Consider the following 27,813-nt stretch of genomic DNA (forward strand, 5'->3'; position numbering starts at 1 on the left):
TTTAATAAATCAAATATGTATTTGTACTAGCGATGGGAATTTCTCCCCTGCTCCCCCTGCCTACAACAAGTTTATATCTTAACCATGAGTGGTTACATTAGGTTGATATCTTATTAAACCTATTTCCAGACTGATGATGTCTTCCCTTTAGGACACAGAGATCCTGAACACGGCGGTGCTGACTGGGAAGAAGGTGGTGTTGCCTGTCAGGACTGTGGCTGTGGAGGAGGACGGGTCAGTCACTGACGTCTCAGACTTCACCAACTGCAGCTCCACTGATGAGGACATCCTGAAGGTACTGCCGGCCGCCTGCCGGTTGATGCCACATTGTCCCCTGGAATTTATCCTTGGGTAAAGGGTGTATGTGTGCTAAAACCATGGCTTAGTGTGGAGGTACTTAGGACTTTAACACATAAATAAGGTGAGTGTGTTTCTCTAAGGTGTTGCTATGAAGCTGTCAGACTCAGTTGCTAAACACAGAGCAACACCGAGATTATGGGGCTACTCTAACATTCACCTTCACTTCTTTTACTGAAAGCTTCCTTACTTTACACAGGTGTCACTGCCAGGATACTTTGCAGATCTGTGGTGTGAATAAACATGTCCAACAACCAAGCGGAAGATTTCTAGTCATGTGGTTACCAGCCTGTTTTGACTGTGGTTAGAGTGCCGTGTGTGTCCTGTCTAGCTGCCCCAAGACTATGAGACAGGAGGAGGGCAATTTAGTGTGGGTGTAAGGGGGGGGGAGTGACTGCTAAAGGCAAATAAGTTGTACCAAAGTCACCTCTGCACATGCTCTCTTCCACATCACAAAACAAACAGTGAGTGACGCTCCAGTGACGTCCTCCATCATGCCCATCAGCTGCTGAACTGAAATGAACACAACAGGACATGACAGGGAAACAAAGGAAGAACAAACACTTCACAGTGCGTGTTGTTGTCGTTGCACAATATCCCTTTATTACAGCCATTAATCTACATTCGGTCAATGTAAGTGTAATTATGCACCTTGCTCTGTGTACTAACATAAGTTTAACATAAACAACGGCTTATCCACCCATTTGTCTGTTGTTTTGTATTTGAAGAAATCCATTAGTACATGACCACAGGAAATAAGTGATGTCTGTTTTGTAAAGTAATGGAATAGATATGAGATCATTGGGATTATGATAGTGACAACAAAATGTAAATCACTATTCATGCATTTAAAAGATGAATGACCCTTTATAGTTGGCCCAAGCTTAGACTTAAAGCTTATAGTGTTTGTTTGCTGATCAGATGTATAAGTAAGCTTTAGTAGCAAAAATTCTCCCTAAGCTTCTTAGTTTAGCAGCTCCACTCAGATATCTTTGCTCTTATGACGCATGTGAAAAGAGTATGAAATCTGCCGATGATAAATGGCAAGGCTTTATTCCATTTTATTTTCTCTGGTCTGAAATGCTAAAACAAAGTCAAATCTGCCATGATGAAAAGGCTTTTCAGAGGTATAGAAACATTTGCTTTGTCAGTTGTGAGTAATGGACACTTGGGTACTTGTGTGAAATGCCTTGAGATTAAGATGAATCTGGCACGTCAAATATTAAAAAACAGTTATCTTTAAAATGGGTATTAATAAAAGTATATTCTCTGTCAATTTGTAGCTTCTTGTGTAATGAATACAGTATACTCACTGCAACCTTAGATTTTTGGGGGTGGAGATCACTTATCCATGCAGTTGGTATTCACTCTGTCAGCACAGTTACTGATAAATGTTTGTGAGTCAAGAGAAAGATGCAAATGAAATGAATCTTGTTGACCTGAAAGAGAGATTTTCTCACTCTGCCTTGATACTGCATGAAGTGATGAAAGACAAATGGCATAGATCAAATGAAACGTACATTTCAGACATGGTTTCATGGTAGAACACTGAGTGATATTATGTGCTCCATGCTGAGATTATGTCTTGGGAGACTTGCAAGAGACTTGGATCAGCACTTCAAAACACCTTTTGAAGTAAATATCTTTGGAAAATGATTTGGTAATGTTGCCATGTAAACATGGAAGAGCTTGAGGCTGTCAGTGAGATTGAACTAATATGGAGTAGCTTGGAGATGGGAGGAAGAGAGCTCTTACCTAAGAAAGTAACTGGGCTCTTATATTAGGGATGATTGTCTGACCTTGTCTACTGTCTCTGGATGAAAACTATTCATGAAAACTCTTCATGACCTCATTGGAAAAAGATCAGTGCATACTGGCACGGGCAATTAAGTGATAATGCCTGGAAAGACGGTGTCTGGAGGATATATCAGCACGGGTGTTGTTAGGCCCAAAACGAAGTTACCAAAATATTCAAATAATGATTGACATATTTTCATACAAAATGTTATTTTGATGAATTTATTTCATCCTTCCACAAGATATAGTCCCGACACAAATCTAAGAATGCTACCCAAACTGGCTGGTCGTTCGTTCTATCGGTTCGGTTGCCAGAAACGCGACCAGTCGTTCAGTCTTTTTGTTCTGTATCTATGTACGCAAACCAGTCGTTCAGTCTTTTTGTTCTGTATCTATGGACGCAAACCAGTCGTTCAGTCTTTTTGTTCTGTATCTATGGACGTGATCCAGTCATTCGTTCTAAATGTTCCTATCCCTTGCTTGCTAGCTAGCCAACAATGGCTAACTTACTGTCACATCAAACAGTGCTGCCAGAATAACAACAGTAGCTGCCTTTGTATTTGTTGAAGCTGTTTTCTAGAGACATTTATTTGGATGCATCCATAACAATGAGCTAATGAGGCGCGATTTTGCCTGGCATAGAAAATGTGCTCTCTCGTCAGGACACTGTTGTTCAGAAGAGCTAGCCAACAACACATAATTACTTCAAACTGAAGATGGAAAGACTGCAAACTAGCTGCACTTTGTTTCGTTTGACCCTTTTTCAATTGACATTTCTTTGTATATATCCTTAAAAATTATGGCAATTGATTCATGATTTCGACTGGCCGAGAAACGCTGTCTGTCTCGTCCCGACACGTTCATTACTATGTGACAACTGGAGATCGAATTTGAATATTGAAACAATGTTGCTAATGTCAGAGAGACAGACAGCAAGGTTTATGCAAATCTACACTGTTGAAAACTAAATGCTAGTCTTAAAGAAATGTGAGATTATGTCTAGATGCTTTTTATAGTGGAGATCAAGTTGATAAATTGCTTGGCTGGGCTGATGAGACAGTGGATTGCTCCGTCAGATGGAACAGAGTAAATAGACATTTTAACATCATAGAGTTAGCCGGTGGTAACTTGTGTAATAGACACCTGCTGGATTATGGTTTTAACCAATCAGCATTCAGGATTAGAACCATCCGTTGTACAATTGTTCATACATTTGCTTGGATGAGAAACTGCAGCAACACACTTTTACTCCCCTTCCAACTCAATTTGCCATGTGGAACATTCGATAGTCTTTTAACCAAAACAGAGTTTTAGTTAGTGTGCAAGGTAATTGTTGTCAGCTACTTGCTGACTATGATATCACAGGATCCCCCACAACAAACAGGACATTACTCTGACAATGCATCTTCTAACAGCCGAGTGCATGGATAGGTAGATTAGGAATCTCTTCTATTTGCATTCCTCCCTTGAGTCTGTCAAAGTCAAGGCCATTTTTCTTTACCCCCCTGAGCACTTACGGGAGGGAGCCAATGATAACGGAATTTCAATGCTCCATAAATGATCCAATTCCTTCAAGCAAGGAACTTTGATAGAACCGGGCTGAACCTGCAGTATGTTTTCCATGGTTTAAAAAAATGCTTGAAATTTCTCAATGGGCTGACAGAAACTGCTAACCAAGGTTACATAAGAAATTAAAATGTAATGACTGTGTTCTTGGATAAGGTTGTGAAGGATTTCTGTCCAATATAGCACAGTGTGTTATTGGATTAACATACATTTCTGTCACGTTCTGACCTCTATTTCTGTTGTTTTGTATTTATTTAGTATGGTCAGGGCGTGAGTTGGGTGGGCAGTCTATGTTTGTTTTTCTATGTTTTGGGGCATTTCTATGTTTTCGGCCTAGTATGGTTCTCAATCAGAGGCAGGTGTCATTAGTTGTCTCTGATTGAGAATCATACTTAGGTAGCCTGGGTTTCACTGTGTGTTTGTGGGTGATTGTTCCTGTCTTTGTGTAGTGTTCACCAGATAGGCTGTATTAGGTTTCACGTTCCGTTTGTTGTTTTCGTATTCATTTAGTTATTTCATGTATCGTCATTCATTCATTAAAGAACATGAGTAACCACCACGCTGCATTTCGGTCCTCTCTTTCAACAAACGAAGAACGCCGTTACAGAATCACCCACCACACTCGGACCGAGCAGCGTGTTAACAGGCAGCAGCGAAAGGAGGACGTTATGGACAGCAATGGCATGGAGTATACTACTTGGGAGGAGATCGACAGGTGCGCGGCCGACCCAGGGAGAGTGCCGGAGCCCGCCTGGGATTCGATGGAGCAGTGCGCGGAAGGTTATCAGAGAATGGAGTTGGCGAAGCAGGCACGGCGGCGCGGAAGGAAGCCCGAGAGGCAGCCCCAAAAATTTATTGGGGGGGGGGCTAACAGGGAGTATGGCTACGCCAGGTAGGAGACCTGGGCAGACTCCCTGTGCTTACCGGGGGGCTAGAGAGACCGGACAGGCACCGTGTTATGCAGTGGTGCGCACGGTGTCTCCAGTGCGGGTGCATAGCCCGGTGCGGTATATCCCAGCTCCCCACATCTGCCGGGCTAGGGTGAAGATCCAGCCAGGGCGGTTGGTGCCAGCCCTGCTCTCAAGATCTCCAGTACGCCTTCACGGCCCGGTCTATCCGTCACCACCTCCACGCACCAGCCCTCCGGTGGCAGCCCCCCGTACCAGGCTGTCTCTCCGGCCCATCCTTACAGGGGCTTCCTCCTCTCCAGCGCTGCCGGAGCCTCCCGCCTGTCCGGCGCCTCTGCCGGAGCCTCTCGCCTGTCCGGCGCCGCTGCCGGAGCCTCCCGCCTGTCCGGCGCCGCTGCCGGAGCCTCCCGCCTGTCCGGCGCCTCTGCCGGAGCCTCCCGCCTGTCCGGCGCCTCTGCCGGAGCCTCCCGCCTGTCCGGCGCCGCTGCCGGAGCCTCCCGCCTGTCCGGCGCCGCTGCCGGAGCCTCCCGACTGTCCGGCGCCGCTGCCGGAGCCTCCCGACTGTCCGGCGCCGCTGCCGGAGCCTCCCGCCTGTCCGGCGCCGCTGCCGGAGTCTCCCGCCTCTCCGGCGCTACCAGGGCCTTCCTCTTCTCCAGCGTTGCCGGAGCTTCCCGTCTGCCCAGCGCCAGCTGAGCTTCCCGTCTGCCCAGCGCCAGCTGAGCCTCCCGTCTGCCCAGCGCCAGCTGAGCCTCCCGTCTGCCCAGCGGCGCCAGCGCCGTCCGTCTGCCCAGCGCCGCCAGCGCCGCCCGTCTGCCCAGCGCCGCCAGCGCCGCCCGTCTGCCCAGCGCCGCCAGCGCCGCCCGTCTGCCCAGCGCCGCCAGCGCCGCCCGTCTGCCAGTCGCCGCCAGTCCTGCCAGTCAGCCAGGGGCCGCCAGTGCCGCCAGTCAGCCAGGGGCCGCCAGTGCCGCCAGTCAGCCAGGGGCCGCCAGTGCCGCCAGTCAGCCAGGGGCCGCCAGTGCCGCCAGTCAGCCAGGGGCCGCCAGTGCCGCCAGTCAGCCAGGGGCCGCCAGTGCCGCCAGTCAGCCAGGGGCCGCCAGTCAGCCAGGGGCTGCCAGTCTGCCAGGAGCCGCCAGTGCCGCCCGTCTGCCAGGGGCCGCCAGTGCCGCCAGTCAGCCAGGGGCCGCCAGTGCCGCCAGTCAGCCAGGGGCCGCCAGTGCCGCCAGTCAGCCAGGGGCCGCCAGTGCCGCCAGTCAGCCAGGTGCCGCCAGTCAGCCAGGGGCCGCCAGTCAGCCAGGGGCCGCCAGTAAGCCAGGGGCCGCCAGTGCCGTCAGTCAGCCAGGGGCCGCCCGAGCAGCTGCCCCTCTGTCCAGAGCAGCTGTCGCCCCTCTGTCCCAAGCTGCTGCCGCCCCTCTGTCCCGAGCAGCTGTCCCTCTGTCCCGAGCAGCTGTCCCTCTGTCCCGAGCAGCTGTCCCTCTGTCCCGAGCAGCTGCCCCTCTGTCCCGAGCAGCTATCGCCCCTCTGTCCCGAGCAGCTATCGCCCCTCTGTCCCGAGCAGCTATCGCCCCTCTGTCCCGAGCTGCTATCGCCCCTCTGTCCCGAGCTGCTATCGCCCCTCTGTCCCGAGCAGCTGCCCCTCTGTCCCGAGCAGTTGTCCCTCTGTCCCGAGCAGCTGCTTCACCTCTGTCCCGAGCTGCCCCTCTGTCCAGTGGGGTCATTGAGAGGGGTGGCCATGGTGAGTAAGCCAGGGAGGCGGACAATAAGGCGGACTAAGACAATGGTGAAGTGGGGTCCGCGTCCCGCGCCAGAGCCGCCACCGCGGACAGACGCCCACCCAGACCCTCCCCTATAGGTCAAGGTTTTGCGGCCGGAGTCCGCACCTTTGGGGGGGGGTACTGTCACGTTCTGACCTCTATTTCTGTTGTTTTGTATTTATTTAGTATGGTCAGGGCGTGAGTTGGGTGGGCAGTCTATGTTTGTTTTTCTATGTTTTGGGGCATTTCTATGTTTTCGGCCTAGTATGGTTCTCAATCAGAGGCAGGTGTCATTAGTTGTCTCTGATTGAGAATCATACTTAGGTAGCCTGGGTTTCACTGTGTGTTTGTGGGTGATTGTTCCTGTCTTTGTGTAGTGTTCACCAGATAGGCTGTATTAGGTTTCACGTTCCGTTTGTTGTTTTCGTATTCATTTAGTTATTTCATGTATCGTCATTCATTCATTAAAGAACATGAGTAACCACCACGCTGCATTTCGGTCCTCTCTTTCAACAAACGAAGAACGCCGTTACACATTTCAATGTTATATCTTATTATGGCCTTCGCCTTGTGTTCAGTGTAGCAGTTTCTTACAGCTGTTTGACTATATTACCATAGTGGGGCATGCACTGCTAAGATACGGAAGAACCATTTGTTGAGTTCATTAAAGCTCTGGGAACTATTTGTCCTCGGTTAAGGATAACTTAATGTCTGGTTTCATTATCTATCCTTTTCATTGGTGTAAATTAGCATCATATAAGATCTCTCTATCATTTAAAGACCAAGAGAGTTCCACTTTCACACCACCGATTTACAAATAAATGCTATATTTATTGTTTAATAGAACAAATCTGTACATACAGTAGTTTAATTTAGAAGCTGGTCACATGCTTAATCTGAATATATAGTATAACATATTCACCCATAAATAGCATAAATGACAGGGAATGTATGTTTTGGTAAGGCCTGTTTTGATGTTTAACTATTGCTGTTATTTGTGCTCGTCCCCTGTCCAGGTGTCAGACAGGTGTGACTACGTGTTTGTGAATGGGAAGGAGATGAAGGGCAAGGTGAGGATGATGGTGAACTTCACCTACAGCTACCTGAGTGCCCAGCTGGAGATGAATGTGTGGATCCCACGGCTGCCCCTCCAGATCGAGGTGTCTGACACAGAGCTCAGCCAAATCAAGGGATGGAGGGTGCCCATCATGACCAGCAAGAGGTACAGTAGAGCCCACCCACCAGCCACCCCCATTCCTGGCACACAGTAAAGTCTAGTGGCTTAAAAGGAAGCCCTAACTCTAAAATTAGTGTATGTTTTTATCACAAATAATATTTCTCAACGAGATCAGGCTTGTGTTTTAATACCATTACATAATGTATTAAAATAACTCAATGTGATCCAATCTACAGAGTGAGAGAATTAAAATGGGAAACAGTGATTAGGGACAGGGCACAGGATATGTGTGTGTGCATGCTTGCGTGTGTGTTTTGTGACAGGTGTGACGTGTGCTGTAGCCTAATTCAGAGTGTTTCTATTAATTCCCTAGGCTCAGCTGGAACAGTGATGAGGAGGAGGATAAGAAGGGTAAAGGCTGCATGTTGCAGTTCCAGCATGCCCTTGTGCGTGTGATCACACACTTCATAGCCGAGCAGTCGGACCCCTGGGAGCCCCAGGTCTACTTTCTGGGCTCAGACTGGCAGGTGGACGTCACCAGGCTTGTGCGCCATTTCCTCAAGGTGGAGGACCCTCGCATCGCCAGACTGCAGGCAGGCAGGGTGCTGTCAGGACAAGACATGGGGACCACCTCCATCCAGGTAACCATCAGGCCTGGTGGGAAGCCTGACTGACTGCATGTTTAAATGGGCCTTTAACTATAGAGGCGACATTGGATATTATCATGACGTGATATTTACATTGTGATATTTAATTCACTCTGTTTTTTGTGCCCGCGAAGGTGTTCTCCCCCCTCTCAGACTCCATCTTGGCAGAGAAGACCGTGACAGTAGGGAATGACAAAGTGACCATCACAGAGCTGGGGGTGCAACTGGTCACCGGCCTGGCTCTGTCCCTGCAGCTCAGCCCAGGAAGCAACAGGGCCATCCTCGCCACGGCAACCATACAGGAAGTGCTGCAGAGCCCCAAACAGGTGCTGTTTATGATCTTCTTGAATGACAATCAGATCAGACACAGGTATACTTTAGATTGAGTTTAAGGATATTAAATATTGTTTGTTATTTTGTCTCCTCAGAAGGCTGTGGTTAGTTCCTGGGTCCAGTTCAGCGATGGCTCCCTGACCCCTCTGGACATTTATGACCCGGCCTACTACCGCGTGACACTGACCTCTCTGGACCAGGGCGTGGTGTCGGTGCAGGGCTCCCCGCCTGCAGTGGTGGCAGAGGGCGAGGGACAGGGTGTGCTGGTCAGGGTAGAGATGGCCATCTGTGAGGCTTGCCAGAAGTCCAAACGGAAGAGCTCGCTGGCCGTGGGCAGCGGCAGCCTCAAGGTCAAGTTCCAGGTCAACAGCCGGCGCTTTTCCAGCAATAGTAGCAGCAACAGTAGCAGCAGTAGTGGAGGTGGGGTTGGCAGTGGCAGTAGTAAGGACAGCAGCAGTGACTATGGGAATGATGGGGAGGAGGTGGACAGTGAGAGGAAGCAACAGCAGCCACAGCTGCCCCTGCCCAGCAGCTCAGCCTCAGAGCTGGAGGAGAGCGCCATGCGCAAGGTCACCACAACAGCCAAATCCAGTGAGCCAGACGCCGCTCCGGGGAGCATGTCCAGCGGTGGCAGCAGCCACGGCGGAATGGGGAGGGCGAGTGAATCAGGAAGTTTCTTAAATGCTGCAACCATCAACAGTCCTGCCAGCCCCATCAATGACAGTGATGTTAGCAGCCCTAGTGACTATGGCACAGCTGAGGGGACAGACAATGGGCTAATTGGAGGTATAGGTAGTGTTGCAGTCAGTAGCACTGTGAAGACACTTGGTAACCTGATCAACTACAATAACTTCCCCTCTCAGGTGGAGGTGCCTGACCAGGAGCGAGTCGAGGTGGACATGGGCAATGAGGACATGCTGTCTAACCGGCCTCTCTCAGACTTGGAGATCGGCATGTATGCTCTGCTGGGGGTCTTCTGCCTGGCCATCCTGGTCTTCTTGGTGAACTGCATCTCTTACGTAGTAAAGTTCAGGCACAAACATCCCTCCTCTCATGGCCAGGAGCCCACAGGGCACAGGCACGACTGGGTGTGGCTGGGCACTGATGCAGAGCTGGTGATGAATGTGCCTGGCACTCCCCTCCAGCAAGACGACCACAGCACCACAACAGTCATAGACATTGGGCCTGATAAGACTGCCTCTCTGCCCAGGCAGCCCAGCTGCCTAGCCTCCTCTAGACCCTCCTCTCCTTTGATCTGTGGGGGCTCCCTCGGGGCCAAGCCCATGAACCGCACTGAGTCCCTCCACTCCCCCACAAGCAAGAGGAAGAGGGTCCAGTTCACCACCTTTGCCTCTCTGGATCGTGAGCACTCCCCACACCTCCCCAGAGAGAACGGCCATGGCATCCACTGGGTGGGGAAGGAGGAGAACTATGTTGAACCCCAAGTGCCCATCACAGAACCTGTGGACCATTTATAATACATAAAGGGACCGTTTCACCCCAACTGTGGGTGTGTATGTGGCTTTGATTGCCTCAATGCCTTTATTTATGGATAAAAGCAGACGACATAAGGAGCATCACCGCAAGTGGTTATACTTATTCATTATTTGTGGTTAGTTTTAAATATCTGTCAAGGCGTCTTACATGTAAATATCTTAAATGCTTTGTGAGAGACATTTTTTGTATTAGATATTAGAGAAAACACTGTGAATACGTGTGAGGTTGCTTCTCATCAACCGACTAATGGCACTTTGTGTGGTGGAGAGGATAAAACGTTAGACTCAGGCCAGTTGAAATATCATTTTTTTTTACAAAAAAACAGAGGGTCTTGTTGCATGTGAAAAATGTAATTATCTTACCTTTTACATTCACATGGTGGTACCCCCTAAAGCAGGGATCTTCAACTAGATTCAGCCACCGGCCAATTATTTTCTTTGTAGAATGCAAATTGACTTCAAGAAGCCGAAACAGATATAATTTTTGACTATAGCATAATCATTTCAAACCTTGCTTACATTTGTACACAATCACATAAACTACATGAACACTCGTTGAACATCTCATTCTAAAATCATGGGAATTAATATGGAGTTGGTCCCCTTTTGCTGCTATAACAACCTCCACTCTTCTGGGAAGGCTTTCCACTTGATGTTGGAACATTGCTGTGGGGTCTTGCTTCCATTCAGCCACAACAACATTAGTGAGGTCAGGCACCACTGATGTTGGGCAATTACGCATGGCTCGCAGTCGGCGTTCCAATTCATTATCATGCTGAAACAGGAAAGGGCCTTCCCCAAACTGTTGCCACAAAGTTGGAAGAAGCACAGAATCGTCTATAATGTCATTGTATGCTGTAGTGTTAAGATTTACCTTCATTGGAACTAAGGGGCCTAGCCCAAATCATGAAAAACAGCCCCAGACCACCTCTATCAAACGTTATAGTTGGCACTATGCATTGGGGCTGGTAGCGTTCTCCTGGCATCCGCCAAACCCAGATTCGTCCATCAGACTGCAAGATGGTGAAGCGTGATTCATCACTCCAAAAAACGTGTTTTCACTGCTCCAGAGTCCAATGGCGGCGAGCTTTACACCACTCCAGCTTGGCATTGTACATGGTGATCTTAGGCTTGTGTGCAGCTGCTCGGTCATGGAAACCCATTTCATGAAGATCCCAACAAACAGTTTGTGTGCTGACGTTGCTTCCAGAGGCAGTTTGGAACTTGGTAGTGAGTGTTTCAACTGAAGACAGACCATTTTTATTCGCTTCAGCAATCGGCGGGCCCGTTCTGTTAGCTTGTGTGGCCTACCACTTCGCAGCTGAGTCATTCCTGCTCCTAGACGTTTCCACTTCACAATAACTGTACTTACCGTTGACCGCGGCAGCTCTAGCAGGGCAGAAAAAAGACGAACTGACTTGTTGGAAAGGTGGCATCCTATGACGGTGCCACTTTGAAATTCACTGAGCTCTTCAGTAAGGCCATTCTACTGCCAATGTTAATCTATGGAGATTGCATGGCTGTGTGCTCGATTTTATGCACTTGTCAGCAATGGGTGTTGCTGAAATAGCCAAATCCACTCATTTTAAGGGGTGTCCACATACCTTTGTGTATATATATAGTGTCAATCTATAATGCGTGGGAGTACTTTGGAAGTAAAAATCAGCTGCGGGCCGCCAGTAAACAAACATAACAGCGCTGTCTGATGAAAACCTCATAACTCAATTTGACATGTATTGAAAGCAGTACTCCCTTCAATGTATTCTGAAAATACTCTAGGAACAATAAAATGTATTCAAAACAGCCTCTATCATTTCATAACTGTATGTTTGTTAATGGGACAATATTACTTTTTTCAATTTCCTGAAACATTTCTGTTGGATATGAGAGAGATTCATCTGACAGCGAAGCAACCCAACAAGGAATTTTTGTATATGCACTGTTGTCTTTATATTGTGTACATTTGTTTGATTTGATTTTTGATAATGTCGGATATGATTTTTCATTAAACATACAGTACCAGGACTCATTCAAGTGTTTTTCTTATTTATTTAATATTATTTTCTACATTGTAGAATAATAGTGAAGACATCAAAACTATGAAATAACACATGGAGTCATGCAGTAACCGAAAAGGGTTAAACAAATAAATATATATTATATTTGAGATTCTTCAAAGAAGCCACACTTCACCTTGATGACAGCTTTGCACACTCTGCATTCTCTCAACCAGCTTCATAAGGAATGCTTTTAAGGAATGAGTCTCCACATATGCTGAGAACTTGTTGGCTACTTTCCCTTCACCCATCAGTCCAACTCATCCCAAACCATCTCAATTGGATTGAGGTCGGGTGATTGTGGAGGCCAGGTCATCTGATGCAGCACTCCACTCTCCTTCTTGGTAAAATAGCACGTACACAGCCTGGAGGTGTGTTGGGTCATTGTACTGTTGAAAAACAAATGATAATCCCACTAAGATGGGATGTCATATCGCTGCAGAATGCTGTGGTAGCCATGCTGGTTAAGTGTGCCTTGAATTCTAAATAAATTACTGACAGTGTCACCAGCAAAGCACCACCACACCATTTTTTTTTATTTAACAAGGCAAGTCAGTTAACAAATTCTTATTTACAATGACGGCCTACCAAAAGGCCTCCTGCAGGGACGGGGGATTAAAAGTAAAAATAAATCAAATATAGGACAAAACACACATCACGACAAGAGAGAACACAACACGACATGAAGAGAGACCTAAGACAACAACATAGCATGGCAGCAACACATGGCAACACAACATGACAACAACATGGTAGGAACATTACATGGCAGCAGCACAACATAGTAGCAGCACAAAACAGGGTACAAACATTTTTGGGCACAGACAACAGCACAAAGGGCAAGAACATAGAGACAACAATACATCACGCAAAGCAGCCACAACTGTCAGTAAGAGTGTCCATGGTTGAGTCTTTGAATGAAGAGATTGAGATAAAACTGTCCAGTTTCAGTGTTTTTTGCTGCTAGTTCCAGTCGCTAGCTGCAATTGAACTGAAAAGACGAGCGACCCAGGGATGTATGTGCTTTGGGGACCTTTAACAGAATGTGACTGGCAGAACGGTGTTGTATATGGAGGATGAGGGCTGCAGTAGATATCTCAGATAGGGGGGAGTGAGGCCTAAGAGGGGTTGAATAAATAAGCATCAACCACACCTCCTCCTCCATGCTTCAAGTTGGGAACCATACATTCAGAGATCATCTGTTCACCTACTCTGCGTCTCACAAAGACACAGCGGTTGGAACCAAGAATCTAAAATTGACAGATTTCCATCGGTCTAATGTCCATTGCTCGTGTTCCTTGGCCCAAGCAAGTCTCTTCTTCTTATTGGTGTCCTTTAGTAGTGGTTTCTTTACATAAATTCGACCATGAAGGCCTGGCTTCAGTTGATGTTGAGATGTGTCTGTTACTTGAACTCTGTGGAGCATTTATTTGGGCTGTAATCGGAGGTGCAGTTAACTCTAATGAACTTACCCTCTGCAGCAGAGGTAACTCTGGGTCTTCCTTTCCTGTGGCGGTCCTCTTGAGATCCAGTTTCATCATAGCGCTTGATGGTTTTTGCAACTGCATTTGAAGAAACTTTCAAAGTTCTAGCAATGTTTTGTTGTGACTGACCTTCATGTCTTAAAGTAATGATGTACTCTCGTTTCCGTTTGCTTATTTGAGCTGTTGCAATAATATGGACTTGGTCTTTTACCAAATAGGGCTTTCTTCTGTTTACCACCCCTATCTTGTCACCATACAACTGATTGGCTCAAATGCATTAAGAAGGAAAGAAATTCCACAAAATAATTTAAATGCATCCCAGGTGGCTACCTCATGAAGCTGGTTGAGAGAATGCCAAGAGTGTGCAAAGCTGTCATCAAGGGAAAGGGTGTGTCATGACGTTGCACTCTTTGGGTACAGAAAGCCCCACCCCCCTCTCCCTGTCTCCTACACCCAGGCTGCTGTGGTCAGAGAGAGGTCATACATTCCTGGAGGAGATTATCTCCTCATGGCCACAGTATAGAGAGAGAGTCAAGTTTTCATAGAAGAGAACAAAGGAATTTATTCCACCTCACAGAACTTGAGGTCCTAACAACATTTATGTTCTGGAGAAGGTATAAAATATCGGTGAAGAATCCAACTACGAACTGGTCCGTTTGGTAAAATTTTGTGAAACTCATGGGAGACAATACGGCCACATTACTATAACGCTGTTTATGTAGCCTCAGATATGAGGTTTACATCTAATTGTTGTATAACATGAATGAGTGAAGATGATACTGTTTGTAAAATTGTGTAATGTGATTTTGGACTGTTTAATGAAGGAAACTCCAATTCCCTTTGAGTTTAACTAAATCAGAGGACCACCCATGGGCCCAGTTAGGACCTGGCATCATGAGACAGCCTTTTTCTGCTCTCCCGAATAAAACCCCCACTTTGAGAATTTCTCAACAGACCATGTTGCTCTCATTTACGAGAGGACAAAGGTTGCAGACCAGCTTACCTCAATAACGAGAGGGCCAAGGTTTGAGACCAGACTGCTGATTCTTTTAACCATGCCATGTGGTTAAACTCTTAGACTATCGATACCGACAGAATAAGAACAAGTCTTTGATATTAATTACTAATCTGCAGCTAGGAATTCGGTATCATTGAACGCGAAGAACGACAACCGCCGAAACATCCATTCTATAACGACATGAATGAATGTCACTCTGAAGGATCCATTCTAACCACGACATGTAGAGAAAAACTTTTCAGATCCCGAAGACACACAGAGCATAAATATATATATTGCTTGCAATTGTTTCCGAATGAGTGAGCGTTCATGTGCAAAGGATTAGCATTTCAATTGTTATAATTATCAACTCTGTAGTGACTTCTCAGCTGACCCCCACTCCCTTTTTGCCTAACAAGCCGCCATGCCGGTTTAGCCCACTAGGGCACATTCCCCTATCATTTCTTGTAACCACATTTACTTTGTTTGTTTGTGTGTGCACTTCTGTGATTAGTTAGTTAGTAAATCAATTATTTAAGACAATTGATGTATGGATGACTCATAGTGAAGACTGGATTCGTGCAGATAACCAACAATTTACGATGTTTGGAATGAGACTAATGTGAGGTAAAGAATAATTCATTAATCAGAAGACTATTGATCAGATATAAAAATATCTGAAAAGTTATATTAGGAAAATTTTGAAAATTGAGGAAAATGTGTAATCTGAATATTTTCCTTGGTGCCCCGACTTCCTAGTTAATTACAGTTACGTGATTAATCAGTTTAATCGCGTAATAATAATAATGAGTTATTTTATAAAGATTAATCTTCAGTTTAATGATGCCAAAGACACGACAGATGGCTACATTAAAGAATCTCAAATATAAAATATATTTTGATTTGTTCAACACTTTTTTTGGTTACTACATGATTCCATATGTGTTAGATGTCTTCACTATTATTCTACAATGTAGAAAATAGTAAAAATAAAGAAAAACCTTTGAATAAGTAGGGGTGTCCAAACTTTTGACTGGTACTGTCATCTGAATGATATTTGTATTCAATAGTTCCACTGTTGCATATGTAGTTCTATGGTACTGATCATGTGAAATGTTTGATTCTAGACTAGACATTTTGACTAATCTGTTATAGAGCTCTGCTACGCAACCGGAGACGACAGGCCCCAAACTTATACATCGGGTGAGGGATGGGTAGGGCCTATTTTTTAAATTAATAACTGTAAGGGCAGGGCTCTGTTATTGCTAACTTGATTTACATTTTGAAGCTGAGCCTGTGTTCTGCTGCGCAGTACAGTCATATCTGACTAAGATCATAACATGGTGTCAGAAGTGTTCCTTAAGTTTTGTTTGAGTTTACAGTTATATAGTTAGCTAACTGCTCTCATGTCTCTTCATTGAGCCGAGTAGCCCAAGTGGAGCCGTTGCTATGGATACTCAGGCTCAGAGCGCCATGAGCAGAGCGCATGCAGCGCTCTTTTTTCAGAGCTGATCTATTTGGTCAAAACACCAAAAAAAAGTCAGAATTGGGGTGCCTAGGGGGCCTCCCGGGTGGCGCAGTGGCTAAGGGCGCTGTACTGCAGCGCCAGCTGTAACACCAGAGACTCTGGATTCGCGCCCAGGCTCTGTCGTAACCGGCCCTGACCGATAGGTCCGTGGGGCGACACACAATTGGCCTAGCGTCGTCCGGGTTAGGGAGGGTTTGGCCGGTAGGGATATCCTTGTCTCATTGCGCACCAGCGACTCCTGTGGCGGGTGTGTTGGTGCACAGTGTGCACCAACCAAGGTTGCCAGGTGCACGGTTGGCTTCCGGGTTGGATGCGCGCTGTGTTAAGAAGCAGTGCGGCTTGTATACTTTCTGTTTGATGATTCATTTTGAAGGAAACCTTAACAGAAGCAAAACACCATTTAACCATATTTTATTGAAAATGATACATAAGTAAACAGCATTGATCAACTTTCATTACAAAAATGTAATTAATCAATTTCAAAAAGGTTTTCTGTAGGCTGTTTGGAAATAATAAATAATAAGTAGAGTAAACATGACGGAGTCACAGCACTTCTTTTATTGGACACCAATTCACCTTTCATTCAATAAGACTACATATGTGCTTTAAATTAAAGTAACCTCCACCTCTAGCACTTAAAAGTACATTTTGCTAATCAAGTTCAATTGTGCTGCGTAGATTGGTCCGCATAGAATTAAAGGTAGACTCAGCAATATGACATACACGCCAAAAGTAAACAGCATAGTGGGTCAATTTCCTCAACAACTAAGAGCGTCGAAGCGCGAGGCTCAACTTCTCCGCTGTTTTGGAGCCCTGGCTACCAAGGTGCAACAGCGTGAAGCGCACCCATGCAGATACTGTGTTGCACTGGGCACAGACGTCAATTCAACATATATTCCACGTTTGTATAACGTAATTTAATTGAAATTAAGTGGAAACAACGTTGATTCAACCAGTGTGTGCCCAGTGGGGTGTGACTGTGTGAGAGCGAGGTCTTGCATCGCTCATCTCAATATCTGCGGTGTTTTCGTGGCAACATCATTTCGACTTGTAAAAAATTCAGAAATGATACCTGATCATTAAAGCTAGTTATCCCTTTATGGATGCAAGCACCTCTTTAGGCCTTTCCCACTGGGCACAAACTGGTTGCATCAATGATGTTTCAAGGTAATGTGTATTGTGACATGGAATCTATGTGGAAAATACATAGATTTGAAAAAAGTCATATGTAAACAGTTGTTTTGAGGGTGGAATTTCAACCACAGGATTATGTCATCATTGTGACCAATTTTTCAACATCCAAAAACCATGTATAAAATATGTTGAATTTGTATCTTTTGAAACAACGTCAGATCTTCAACATTATATCAACTATCAGAAAAATAACTATAGGCTGGGCAGCACCTCTTACTGGAGAGTTGATCTATCTATAGCTATTCATTTGGTCTCCAATCCAGGGTTTTAACCAAGCTCAGCCCTGCTTAGCTTTGATATATCACTGACTACTACCAATATGCTATCGTGAGAATGATTGTTGAGATCTCTTAATAATTAAATATATCCACTGTTGTTATCAAAGTCCTTCCAAAGGGTAGGTTTAACAGAGTACATTAAATGCATCAATGATACTATTTGGGCCAATACGTACAGCAGTCATCAACAGATATTGTTTCAATTCAACAAAAAATAGACAAAACATAAAGGCCTAGAGTTTCAAGCTTTGGTTGATTTCAAATGTAATCTTCAAGTTAATCATTGACATTTTGGTTTCACGCCTCCATCTCAACCAAAAATACTAAAAAGTTTGAATGTTTTCCTTTTTTAAATTTTTTAAAGTAGCACTTATTTTGCTGATAGCTACTTTATTGAGCAAAAATCGACTTACTATGACTGAGAAATATGGTTGTCCCACCTAGCTATCTTACGATGAATGCACAAACTAAGTCACTCTGGATTAAGAGCATCTGCTAAATGACTGAAATGTAAAGGACTAAATCAAATCAAACTTTGTTTAAAGTGCATTTCAAGTTTGATTAGATTTAATAGTATTCTTTAAACATAGATTTTTTTGTTGATGTCTAGACGTGAAGCCAACATATCAATTATTAATTTGTAGACAAACTGGATGGTCTTTGCTATCCGGGATCTTTGGAACATCCCAACCCCATTGAAGTTGAAATATAAAATGGTTAAAGAGCGACTGCCTTTAAAAAGCAACAAATCCCTTTAAAAACGTGGCATTGATATGAGTCAGAAACAGTTATTCTAGTGTCAAAATCAAACAAAAAAAATATTGGATCATTTTGGCCATTAAGTCAGTTTTGTCTAAAACAAAGTCTGGAATATCCGCGCATCAAAACGGTTGGAGGTTGGGTTTTGATTTGACGATGCCCATTTTTCCATTAATACGGGGTGAACAGCTGCGGTGATCGCTCTCTATCCAATGGCATAGACAGTGAGGCAGACCTGCCCAGCGGCTCCGACTTTGTTTGCATGAGACAACACAGTACCCATTTTATTTTTGATTTAAGACTGCACCAAACACCTTAGTTAAATGTAAAATTGCACAACTAAAACTTCCTCTGCAAAAACATCAAAATTAATGAAAGATTTCTAGAGTTATCTTAGATTCATTCTGGGGATTTTGAGGAAATGTCTCATGAGGGACGAGGATCATTATCCAAACTGGTTAAATCGGTCAGAAAACATACCTCCAAGACTGAAATCTTGTTTTTCTAATGAGCAACAGAAAAACATGTGCCAATCAGCGTGTTCAGTGGCTCTTTAAGGTAAGGGTTAAGGTTAGGGTAAATGTTATGGCTAGGTAATGGTTAAAGTTAGGGTAGGTACAGTGGGGCAAAAAAGTATTTAGTCAGCCACCAATTGTGCAAGTTCTCCCACTTAAAACGATGAGAGAGGCCTGTAATTTTCATCATAGGTACACTTCAACTATGACAGACAAAAAGAGGGAAAAAAATCCAGAAAATCACATTGTAGGATGTTTAATGAATTTATTTGCAAGTTATGGTGGAAAATAAGTATTTGGTCAATAACAAAAGTTTATCTCAATACTTTGTTATATACCCTTTGTTGGCAATGACAGCAAACGTTTTCTGTCTTCACAAGGTTTTCACACACTGTTGCTGGTATTTTGGCCCATTCCTCCATGCAGATCTCCTCTACAGCGATGATGTTTTGGGGCTGTTGCTGGGCAACATGGACTTTCAACTCCCTCCAAAGATTTTCTATGGGGTTGAGATCTGGAGACTGGCTAGGCCACTCCAGGACCTAGAAATGCTTCTTACGAAGCCACTCCTTCGTTGCCCGGGCAGTGTGTTTGGGATCATTGTCATGCTGAAAGACCCAGACACGTTTCATCTTCAATGCCCTTGCTGATGGAAGGAGGTTTTCACTCAAAATCTCACGATACATGGCCCCATTCATTCTTTACGCGGATCAGTCGTCCTGGTCCCTTTGCAGAAAAACAGCCCCAAAGCATGATGATTCCACCCCCTTGCTTCACAGTAGGTATGGTGTTCTTTGGATGCAACTCAGCATTCTTTGTCCTCCAAACACGACAAGTTGAGTTTTTACCAAAAAGTTATATTTTGGTTTCATCTGACAATATGACATTCTCTCAATCTTCTTCTGGATCATCCAAATGCTCTCTAGTAAACTTCAGACGGGCCTGGACATGTACTGGCTTAAGCAGGGGGACACGTCTGGCACTGCAGGATTTGAGTCCCTGGCGGTGTAGTGTGTTACTGATGGTAGGCTTTGTTACTTTGGTCCCAGCTCTCTGCAGGTCATTCACTAGGCCCACCCGTGTGGTTCTGGGATTTTTGCTCACCGTTCTTGTGATCATTTTGACCCCACGGGGTGAGATCTTGCGTGGAGCCCCAGATCGAGGGAGATTATCAGTGGTCTTGTATGTCTTCCATTTCCTAATAATTGCTCCCACAGTTGATTTCTTCAAACCAAGCTGCTTACCTATTGCAGATTCAGTCTTCCCAGCCTGGTGCAGGTCTACAATTTTGTTTCTGGTGTCCTTTGACAGCTCTTTGGTCGTGGCCATAGTGGAGTTTGGAGTGTGACTGTTTGAGGTTGTGGACAGGTGTCTTTTATACTGATAACAAGTTCAAACAAGTGCCATTAATACAGGTAACGAGTGGAGGACAGAGGAGCCTCTTAAAGAAGAAGTTACAGGTCTGTGAGAGCCAGAAATCTTGCTTGTTTGTAGGTGACCAAATACTTATTTTTCACCATAATTTGCAAATAAATTCATTCAAAATCCTACAATGTGATTTTCTGGATTTTTTTTCCTCCTTTTGTCTGTCATAGTTGAAGTGTACCTATGATGAAAATTACAGGCCTCTCTCATCTTTTTAAGTGGGAGAACTTGCACAATTGGTGGCTGACTAAATACTTTTTTGCCCCACTGTATGTCCCAAGGAACCAGGATAGCACTAACTCAAACTGGATATGGATTTGTATCTTCTGCTTGTGTAGTTCCGCCTGTGTCACTAACTTAGGGCTCTATTCAATCTGTATCGATGAATCGTATACAGATTGAATAGAGCCCTTGGAGTTGTTCCTGAGAGAAAGTAAGGTTGAGACAGAGGACCTGGTTATTCTGTGCAGCCTTAGTGTAGCGTGTCCACCAGCCTCTGGTAGGCCTCCCTCTCATGGTCCAGGCTGTGGTGCTTCTCAACGTAGCGCTTCCCGTTCGCCACCACACGCTCCCGCAGCTCTCCGTCTACCAGCAGCCTCTGAGATACACGCACAAATTCCTGGAAGAGATGGGGCAAGGACAATCAATGCTTCAGAAGTTACTGAATGAAGCATAAATCTGTACTAGTATTTTACCCCAAAAGAACAATTCTACTTGTTAACATTTTTTTATACATTTAACAAGCCTCTAAGAACCCATTAAAGCAGTGAGTTAATGAGGTGTAACCAACCACAGCAGTGAATGACATGAGGGAGTGTTGCTATTCTGACTTGTAAACACTCATTGAATGTGCTCTGCCTTGCTAATTGATGGAGACATCTGTGACCGGTTTCAAATAGGCAGGTGCAATGGCCCTTTCCAACCTACTCTGATGGCTGCTGCTTCCTATTTGCTTATGAAGGGAGTGGAACACAAACAGTGTCTGTCTGCTGCTATTTAATGGCCCTGCCACACCAGCTGTCAGGATGAGATGGGGAGAAATATATCAAGCAATTACAAAATGAGTAATGACATTCTCCCTGAGCGCCGGTGGAAATGTTTGGAGCCCATAAGGTCCTTCTTGAATTCTGTCAGTTTTTTTAGTGGCCTGGGAGGCTGTGACCAAGGGCTGTAATAACACAGAATCACACAGCCTTTCAGTGAGGGCTTCAGCATAGCATCCAAGATCTCCTGGAGCAGAGCCTTGTGGGTAAACAGAGCTGCAGCCAATGCCAGAGCATCAGGCCGTTTCACTTCACTCAAGTGATGTGACCATGTTTGGAGTGCCTCTTCATTTGAGATTAAGCCATATGAGAGAGCCATGAAGTCCCAGCAAAACCACTAAAAGTCAAGTTATTCTATAATCAATGGACTCCATAAAAAATATACTACAGTCGTTCTGAAAATGCCATACTGTTTATAGTGCTACAGGCATTCAAGTGCTTGATCTTTTGACAGCCTTTGCATTACATTTTCAATACTCTTGAGGAGTTGTGTAGAGTATCAAATGAACAAGTCACCACCACAAACAGATCAATGGCCAATAACACATTATCATCCCTGGGAAAGGCTTGTGCAACATGTACATTATCCTGTGTGAAAAAGTTGTGCCAGTCAGAGAGAGTTTCAGTTGAAACAGCTGAAGCTGTTAGCTAGAAGCCATGGTTTAGCTAACCCTCGTCTCTTCAGCCTACTGTGTGAGGTTCCCCCTTGGAGGGATTTTTCCACGGCTCAGCTGAGCACACGTGACACGACCTCCCCTGGTTGAGAAAAGGACTGACTTATCTCTTGGCATCATAGCAGCATTATGCTAATGTCACCCTCCTGCCTGCCACCGTACCATGCCGAGGACGTACCCCCTGCCGGCAAACACCTACCGCTGCTCTCACATAAAACCTCTCTGAGCAGTTAGTTAAAGTGACCCTCCAAGGACCTCTCGCTTTCTCCACATGCCTGGTTGCTGCCGTGTAGCATTATACAGTTCACTGGATACTGTTGTATCTTGACTCCTTCCCCTGAGGTCTACATTCTCACTAAAGTCTAGGCCCCTAGGACATGTTGAATCCCTTTTACCGACTTACGCACCTCCAAACTATTATGTCATTCTCAGTTGTTATTTTAAGCCTTACAAAAAAACAATAGCATAAAGAGTGTGTCTAGCACAGTAGGTTAATACTCAGAAATAGCAGACTGTGTCAGGGGAAAGACAGTCATATTCCGTGGTCCTTTGTAGCTCAGTTGGTAGAGTATGGTGCTTCTATGGCGCCTTCAGTGCCAGGGTAGTGGGTTTGATCCCCGGGACCACCCATACGTAAAATGTATGCACGCACGACTAAGTTGCTTTAGATAAAAGTGTCTGCTAAATGGCATATTAATATATTATTTTAAGTGGGTCTAATACACCTCAGTTGTAGGCTCAGTTACATTGCTACTGCTGGTGGCTGTCTTCCCTCTGCATCAGCCTCTTACACAGTGGATATGAAAGCCATCTTACAGCTTTGACTGGTAACCACAGGAAGGGTTCTTACCTGAGGGGATGAGTAGAGCAGACCAGTGACCTCATGTTGCACCACCGCTGTGTTGCCTGGGATGTCACGAGCCACCACCGGTACCTCCAGGTCCATTGCCTGAACACAATACATGACACAGAAATAGCTACATCAAACTCCACACACACATGTGACTAGCTGGCATCTTCTAGCCCTTCATTTACTTTACTTGTTGGTATCCCCTTGGGACTTTATTGTCATTCATTCAGGTAATACGTCATCAGCAGGTTGTGGAAGTGAAACATGCTAATCAGTGTTTAAGCCTTCTGTGGATTGTTTTAATCTGCAGTGTTTAAAACAGATTAACAGGATTACACCCAATTCTGGAAAGATAGTATGACAAGCTAGTCATTCTCATAATTGCTCTGGTACAAATAATAAAAAGGTTCCCAGGGTGGAATATTGGTGCCTTGAAAGAGCTGCTTGTGACACCAACATACTATATTCTGAGCTGAATTAAAAATGTACATTGTGATATATTTTGTGGGCAGGGCATGCCAGTGGAAATAATGACAATGATGACTGTAATGATAAAAAAGATGATTGTGGACTTTGCCCGATTTAGTGATCCCTCACCCCTCACCTCTAAAATGGCAGCGGACATCCCCTCGGAGACTGAACTGTTCACCAGGGCAGCTGACCTCCTCATAGCAGCATGGAGCTCCTCTTGGCTTCTCTCCTGGGCCAGGTAAACCCCTGCTGACCTTGAGAAACACAGCAGTAGCAGCACTCTGCGTGACACAGGCCTCACCACAAGGTGCACACAGCTGTGAATGACGTGTAGGAGTGACAGGTGCAGGGCATGATGCACAGACCGGTGGAAAGATAACAAGCTAGACTACATATTTTTAATGTACATTCTGCTAACTCTACTGAAGATATAAGCACAGTTAGTTTACATGCTCTCTTGGGCCACATGGGATAAAGCGTTAGATAATCTGGGTGTCTTTTGAATTTCTCACAAGAGCGACAGGGTCCAGATCAGCTTGACAGAGCTTTAATTAGCAATAACACAGGGTCCAGATCAGTTTGGCAGATCTTTAGTCAGTGATAACGCAGGGTCACGATCAATTTGGCAGATCTTTAGTCAGCGATAACGCAGGGTCCAGATCAGTTTGGCAGATCTGTAGTCAGCGATAACGCAGGGTCCAGATCAGTTTGGCAGATCTTCAGTCAGCGATAACGCAGGGTCCAGATCAGTTTGGCAGATCTGTAGTCAGCGATAATGTTCTACTAAACTGATAGCCATGAAAGAAAAGTTTGAAAGGTTTTACCTTTTACTGATTGCTTCTACTTCTTCAGTAAACACAGGATCAATCTAAGAGAAAAATCAGTGAAAACAACTACTTTAAAATACACACAAACAGTTGAAGTCGGAAGTTTACATACACCTCAGCCAAATACATTTAAACTCAGTTTTTCACAATTCCTGACATTTAATCCTAGTAAATATTCCCTGTTTTAGATCAGTTAGGATCACCACTTTATTTTAAGAATGTGAAATGCTAGAATAATAGTAGAATAAATTATTTATTTCAGTTTTTATTTTTTCATCACATTCCCAGTGGGTCAGAAGTTTACAAACACTCAATTAGTATTTGGTAGCATTGCCTTTAAATTGTTTAACTTGGGTCAAACGTTTCAGGTAGCTTTCCACAAGCTTCCCACAATAAGTTGGGTGAATTTTGTCCCATTCCTCCAGACAGAGCTGGTGTAACTGAGTCAGGTTTGTAGGCAACCTTGCTCGCACACGCTTTTTCAGTTCTGCCCACACATTTTTTTATAGGGTCAGGGCGTTGTGATGGCCACTCCAATACCTTGACTTTGTTGTCCTTAAGCCATTTTGCCACAACTTTGGAAGTATGCTTTGGGTCATTGTCCATTTGGAAGACCTATTTGCATCCAAGCTTTAACTTCCTGACTGATGTCTTGAGATGTAGCTTCAATATATCCAAATGCTTTTCCCGCCTCATGATGCCATCTATTTTGTGAAGTGCACCAGTCCCTCCTGCAGCAAACCACCCCCATAACATGATGCTGCCACCCCCGTGCTTCACGGTTGGGATGGGGTTCTTCGGCTTGCAAGCATCCCCCGTTTTCCTCCAAACATAACGATGGTCATTATGGCCAAACAGTTCTATTTTTGTTTCATCAGACAAGAGGACATTTCTCCAAAAAGTACGATCTGTGTCCCTATGTGCCGTTAAAAACCGTAGTCTGGCTTTTTAATGGCGGTTTTGGAGCAGTGGCTTCTTCCTTGCTGAGCGGCCTTTCAGGTTATGTTGATTTAGGACTCATTTTACTGTGGATATATACTTTTGTGGCTGTTTCCTCCAGCCTCTTCACAAGGTCCTTTGCTGTTGTTCTGGGATTGAGTTGCACTTAATGCACCAAAGTACGTTCATCTCTAGGAGACAGAAAGCGTCTCCTTCCTGAGCGGCTGCGTGGTCCCATGGTGTTTATACTTGCGTACTATTGTTTGTACAGATTAACGTGGTACCTTCAGGTGTTTGGAAATTGCTCCCAAGGATGAACCAGACTTGTGGAGGTCTAAAAAAAAAATTCTGAGGTCTTGGCTGATTTATTTTGATTTTCCCATGATATCAAGCCACAAGGCACTGAGTTTGAAGGTAGGCCTTGAAATACATCCACAGATACACCTCCAATTGACTCAAATTATGTCAATTAGCCTATCAGAAGCTTCTAAAGCCATGACACAATTTTCTGGAATTTTTCAAGCTGTTTAAAGGCACAGTCAACTTAGCGTATGTAAACTTCTGACCCACTGGAATTGTGATATAGTAAATTATAAGTGAAATAATCTGTCTGTAAACAACTTTTGGAAAAATTACTTGTGTCATGCACAAAGTAGATGTCCTAACCGATTTGCCAAAACTATAGTTTATCAGGAAATTTGTGGAGTGGTTGAAAAACGAGTTTTAATGACTCCAACCTAAGTGTATGTAACCTTCCGAGTTCAACTGTATACATATATAATATCAATATATACACAAATATATATACATATATAAAATATATACTTATACTTATATTTATCTGTTGATAAAAACTGTATGTTCCCCTCAAAGCACATTAGACTTTATGCTGTTTAACTACACTGAACAAAAATATGAACGCAACATGCAACAATTTCAAAGATTTTACTGAGTTCATAAGGAAATCAGTCAATTGAAGAAGAAAAAAAATAGGGGTGTGGATCAGAACCAGTCAGCATTTGGTGTGACCACCATTTGTCTCATGCAGCACGACATCTCCTTCGCATAGAGTTGACCAGGCTGTTGATTGTGGCCTATGGAAGGGTGTCCCACTCCTCTTCAATGGCTGTGCGAAGTTGCTGGATATTGGTGAGAACTGCAACACTGTCGTACACGTCGATCCAGAGAATCCCAAACATGCTCAATGGGTGACATGTCTGGTGAGTTTACAGGCCATTAAAGAACTGGGAAATGTTCAGCTTCCAGAAATTGTGTACAGATCCTTGCGGCATAGGGCCGTGTATTTGGGCCGTGTATTTGCAAACTACCTGCCCTCCAGGACCCCTACACCACCCGATGTCACAGGAAGGCCATAAAGATCATCAAGGACAACAACCACCCGAGCCACTGCCTGTTCACCCCACTATCATCCAGAAGGCGAGGTCAGTACAGGTGCATCAAAGCAGGGACCGAGAGACTGAAAAACAGCTTCTATCTCAAGGCCATCAGACTGTTAAACAGCCACCACTAACATTGACTGGCTGCTGCCAACACACTGACTCAACTCCAGCCACTTTAATAATGGGAATTGATGGAAATTGATGTAAAATATATCACTAGCCACTTTAAACAATGCTGCTTAATATGTTTACATACCCTACATTATTCATCTCATATGTATATACTGTACTCTATATCATCTACTGCATCTTTATGTAATACATGTATCACTAGCCACTTTAAACTATGCCACTTTGTTTACATACCCTACATTACTCATCTCATATGTATATACTGTACTCGATACCATCTACTGCATCTTGCCTATGCTGCTCTGTACCATCACTCATTCATATATCTTTAAGTACATATTCTTTATCCCTTTACACTTGTGTGTATAAGGTAGTAGTTTTGGAATTGTTAAGTTAGATTACTCGTTGGTTATTACTGCATTGTCGGAACTAGAAGCACAAGCATTTCGCTACACTCACATTAACATCTGCTAACCATGTGCATGTGACAAATAAATTTGATTTGATTATCATCCTGAAGCATGAGGTGATGGCAGAGGATGAATGGCACGACAGTGGGCCTCAGGATCTCATCACGGTATCTCTTGCTATCGATAAAATGCAATTGCGTTCATTGTCCATAGCTTATGCCTGTCCATACCATAACCCTACCATCACCATTGGGCACTCTGTTCACAATGTTGACATCAGCAAACCGCTCACCCACACGACACCATAGACGCTGTCTTCCATCTGCCCGATACAGTTTAAACCGGGATTCATCTGTTACGAGCACACTTCTCCAACGTGCCAGTGGCCATTGAAGGTGAGCCCTGAGACGGTTCTTCGATTGTGCAAACCCACAGTTTCATCAGCAGTCCGGGTGGCTGGTCTCAGCTGATCCCACAGGTGAAGAAGCCGGGTGTAGAGGTCCTGTACTGGCATGGTTACACGTGGTCTGCGGTTGTGAGACCGGTTGGACATTCTGCCAAATTCCTGCAGTCAGCATGTCAATTGCACGCTCCCTCTGTGGCTTTGTTTTGTGTGACAAAACGTCACATTTTAGAGTGGCCTTTTATTGTCCCCAGCTCAAGGTGCACCTGTTTAATGATCATGCTTCTTGATATGCCACAACTTTCAGGTGGATGGATTATCTTGGCAAAGGAGAAATGCTCACTAACAGGGATGTAAGGAAATTGGTACACAACATTTTAGAGAAATAAGCTTTT

At 44.7% G+C, this 27,813-nt stretch overlaps 2 protein-coding genes across 4 annotated transcripts in view; one reads left to right on the forward strand and one right to left on the reverse strand.

The window, feature by feature from the left end:
- The window catches only part of LOC110535954 (transmembrane protein 132D-like), a 70,158-nt gene extending 58,101 nt beyond the window's left edge, over positions 1-12,057 (forward strand). The window contains exons 5-9 of the mRNA XM_021621367.3: positions 152-295; positions 7,396-7,601; positions 7,930-8,197; positions 8,338-8,529; positions 8,632-12,057. Of these exons, the coding sequence (XP_021477042.3) occupies positions 152-295; positions 7,396-7,601; positions 7,930-8,197; positions 8,338-8,529; positions 8,632-10,014 (2,193 nt within the window). The 3' untranslated portion in view covers positions 10,015-12,057. The remainder of the gene's footprint in view (positions 1-151; positions 296-7,395; positions 7,602-7,929; positions 8,198-8,337; positions 8,530-8,631) is intronic.
- A 4,436-nt stretch (positions 12,058-16,493) lies between these two features.
- Positions 16,494-27,813, reverse strand: part of glt1d1 (glycosyltransferase 1 domain containing 1) — a 47,453-nt gene continuing 36,133 nt past the window's right edge. For all 3 annotated transcript variants that reach the window (XM_021621369.3, XM_021621368.3, XM_090190550.1), the window contains 4 exons: positions 24,132-24,175; positions 23,441-23,561; positions 22,837-22,935; positions 16,494-20,888 (listed from right to left, as the gene is read on the reverse strand). In XM_021621369.3, the coding sequence (XP_021477044.3) occupies positions 20,742-20,888; positions 22,837-22,935; positions 23,441-23,561; positions 24,132-24,175 (411 nt within the window). In that variant the 3' untranslated portion in view covers positions 16,494-20,741. The remainder of the gene's footprint in view (positions 20,889-22,836; positions 22,936-23,440; positions 23,562-24,131; positions 24,176-27,813) is intronic.

Source organism: Oncorhynchus mykiss, chromosome 11 (genome assembly GCF_057628025.1).
Source record: "Oncorhynchus mykiss isolate SJ-2025 chromosome 11, ASM5762802v1, whole genome shotgun sequence".
Lineage (NCBI taxonomy): Eukaryota > Metazoa > Chordata > Actinopteri > Salmoniformes > Salmonidae > Oncorhynchus > Oncorhynchus mykiss.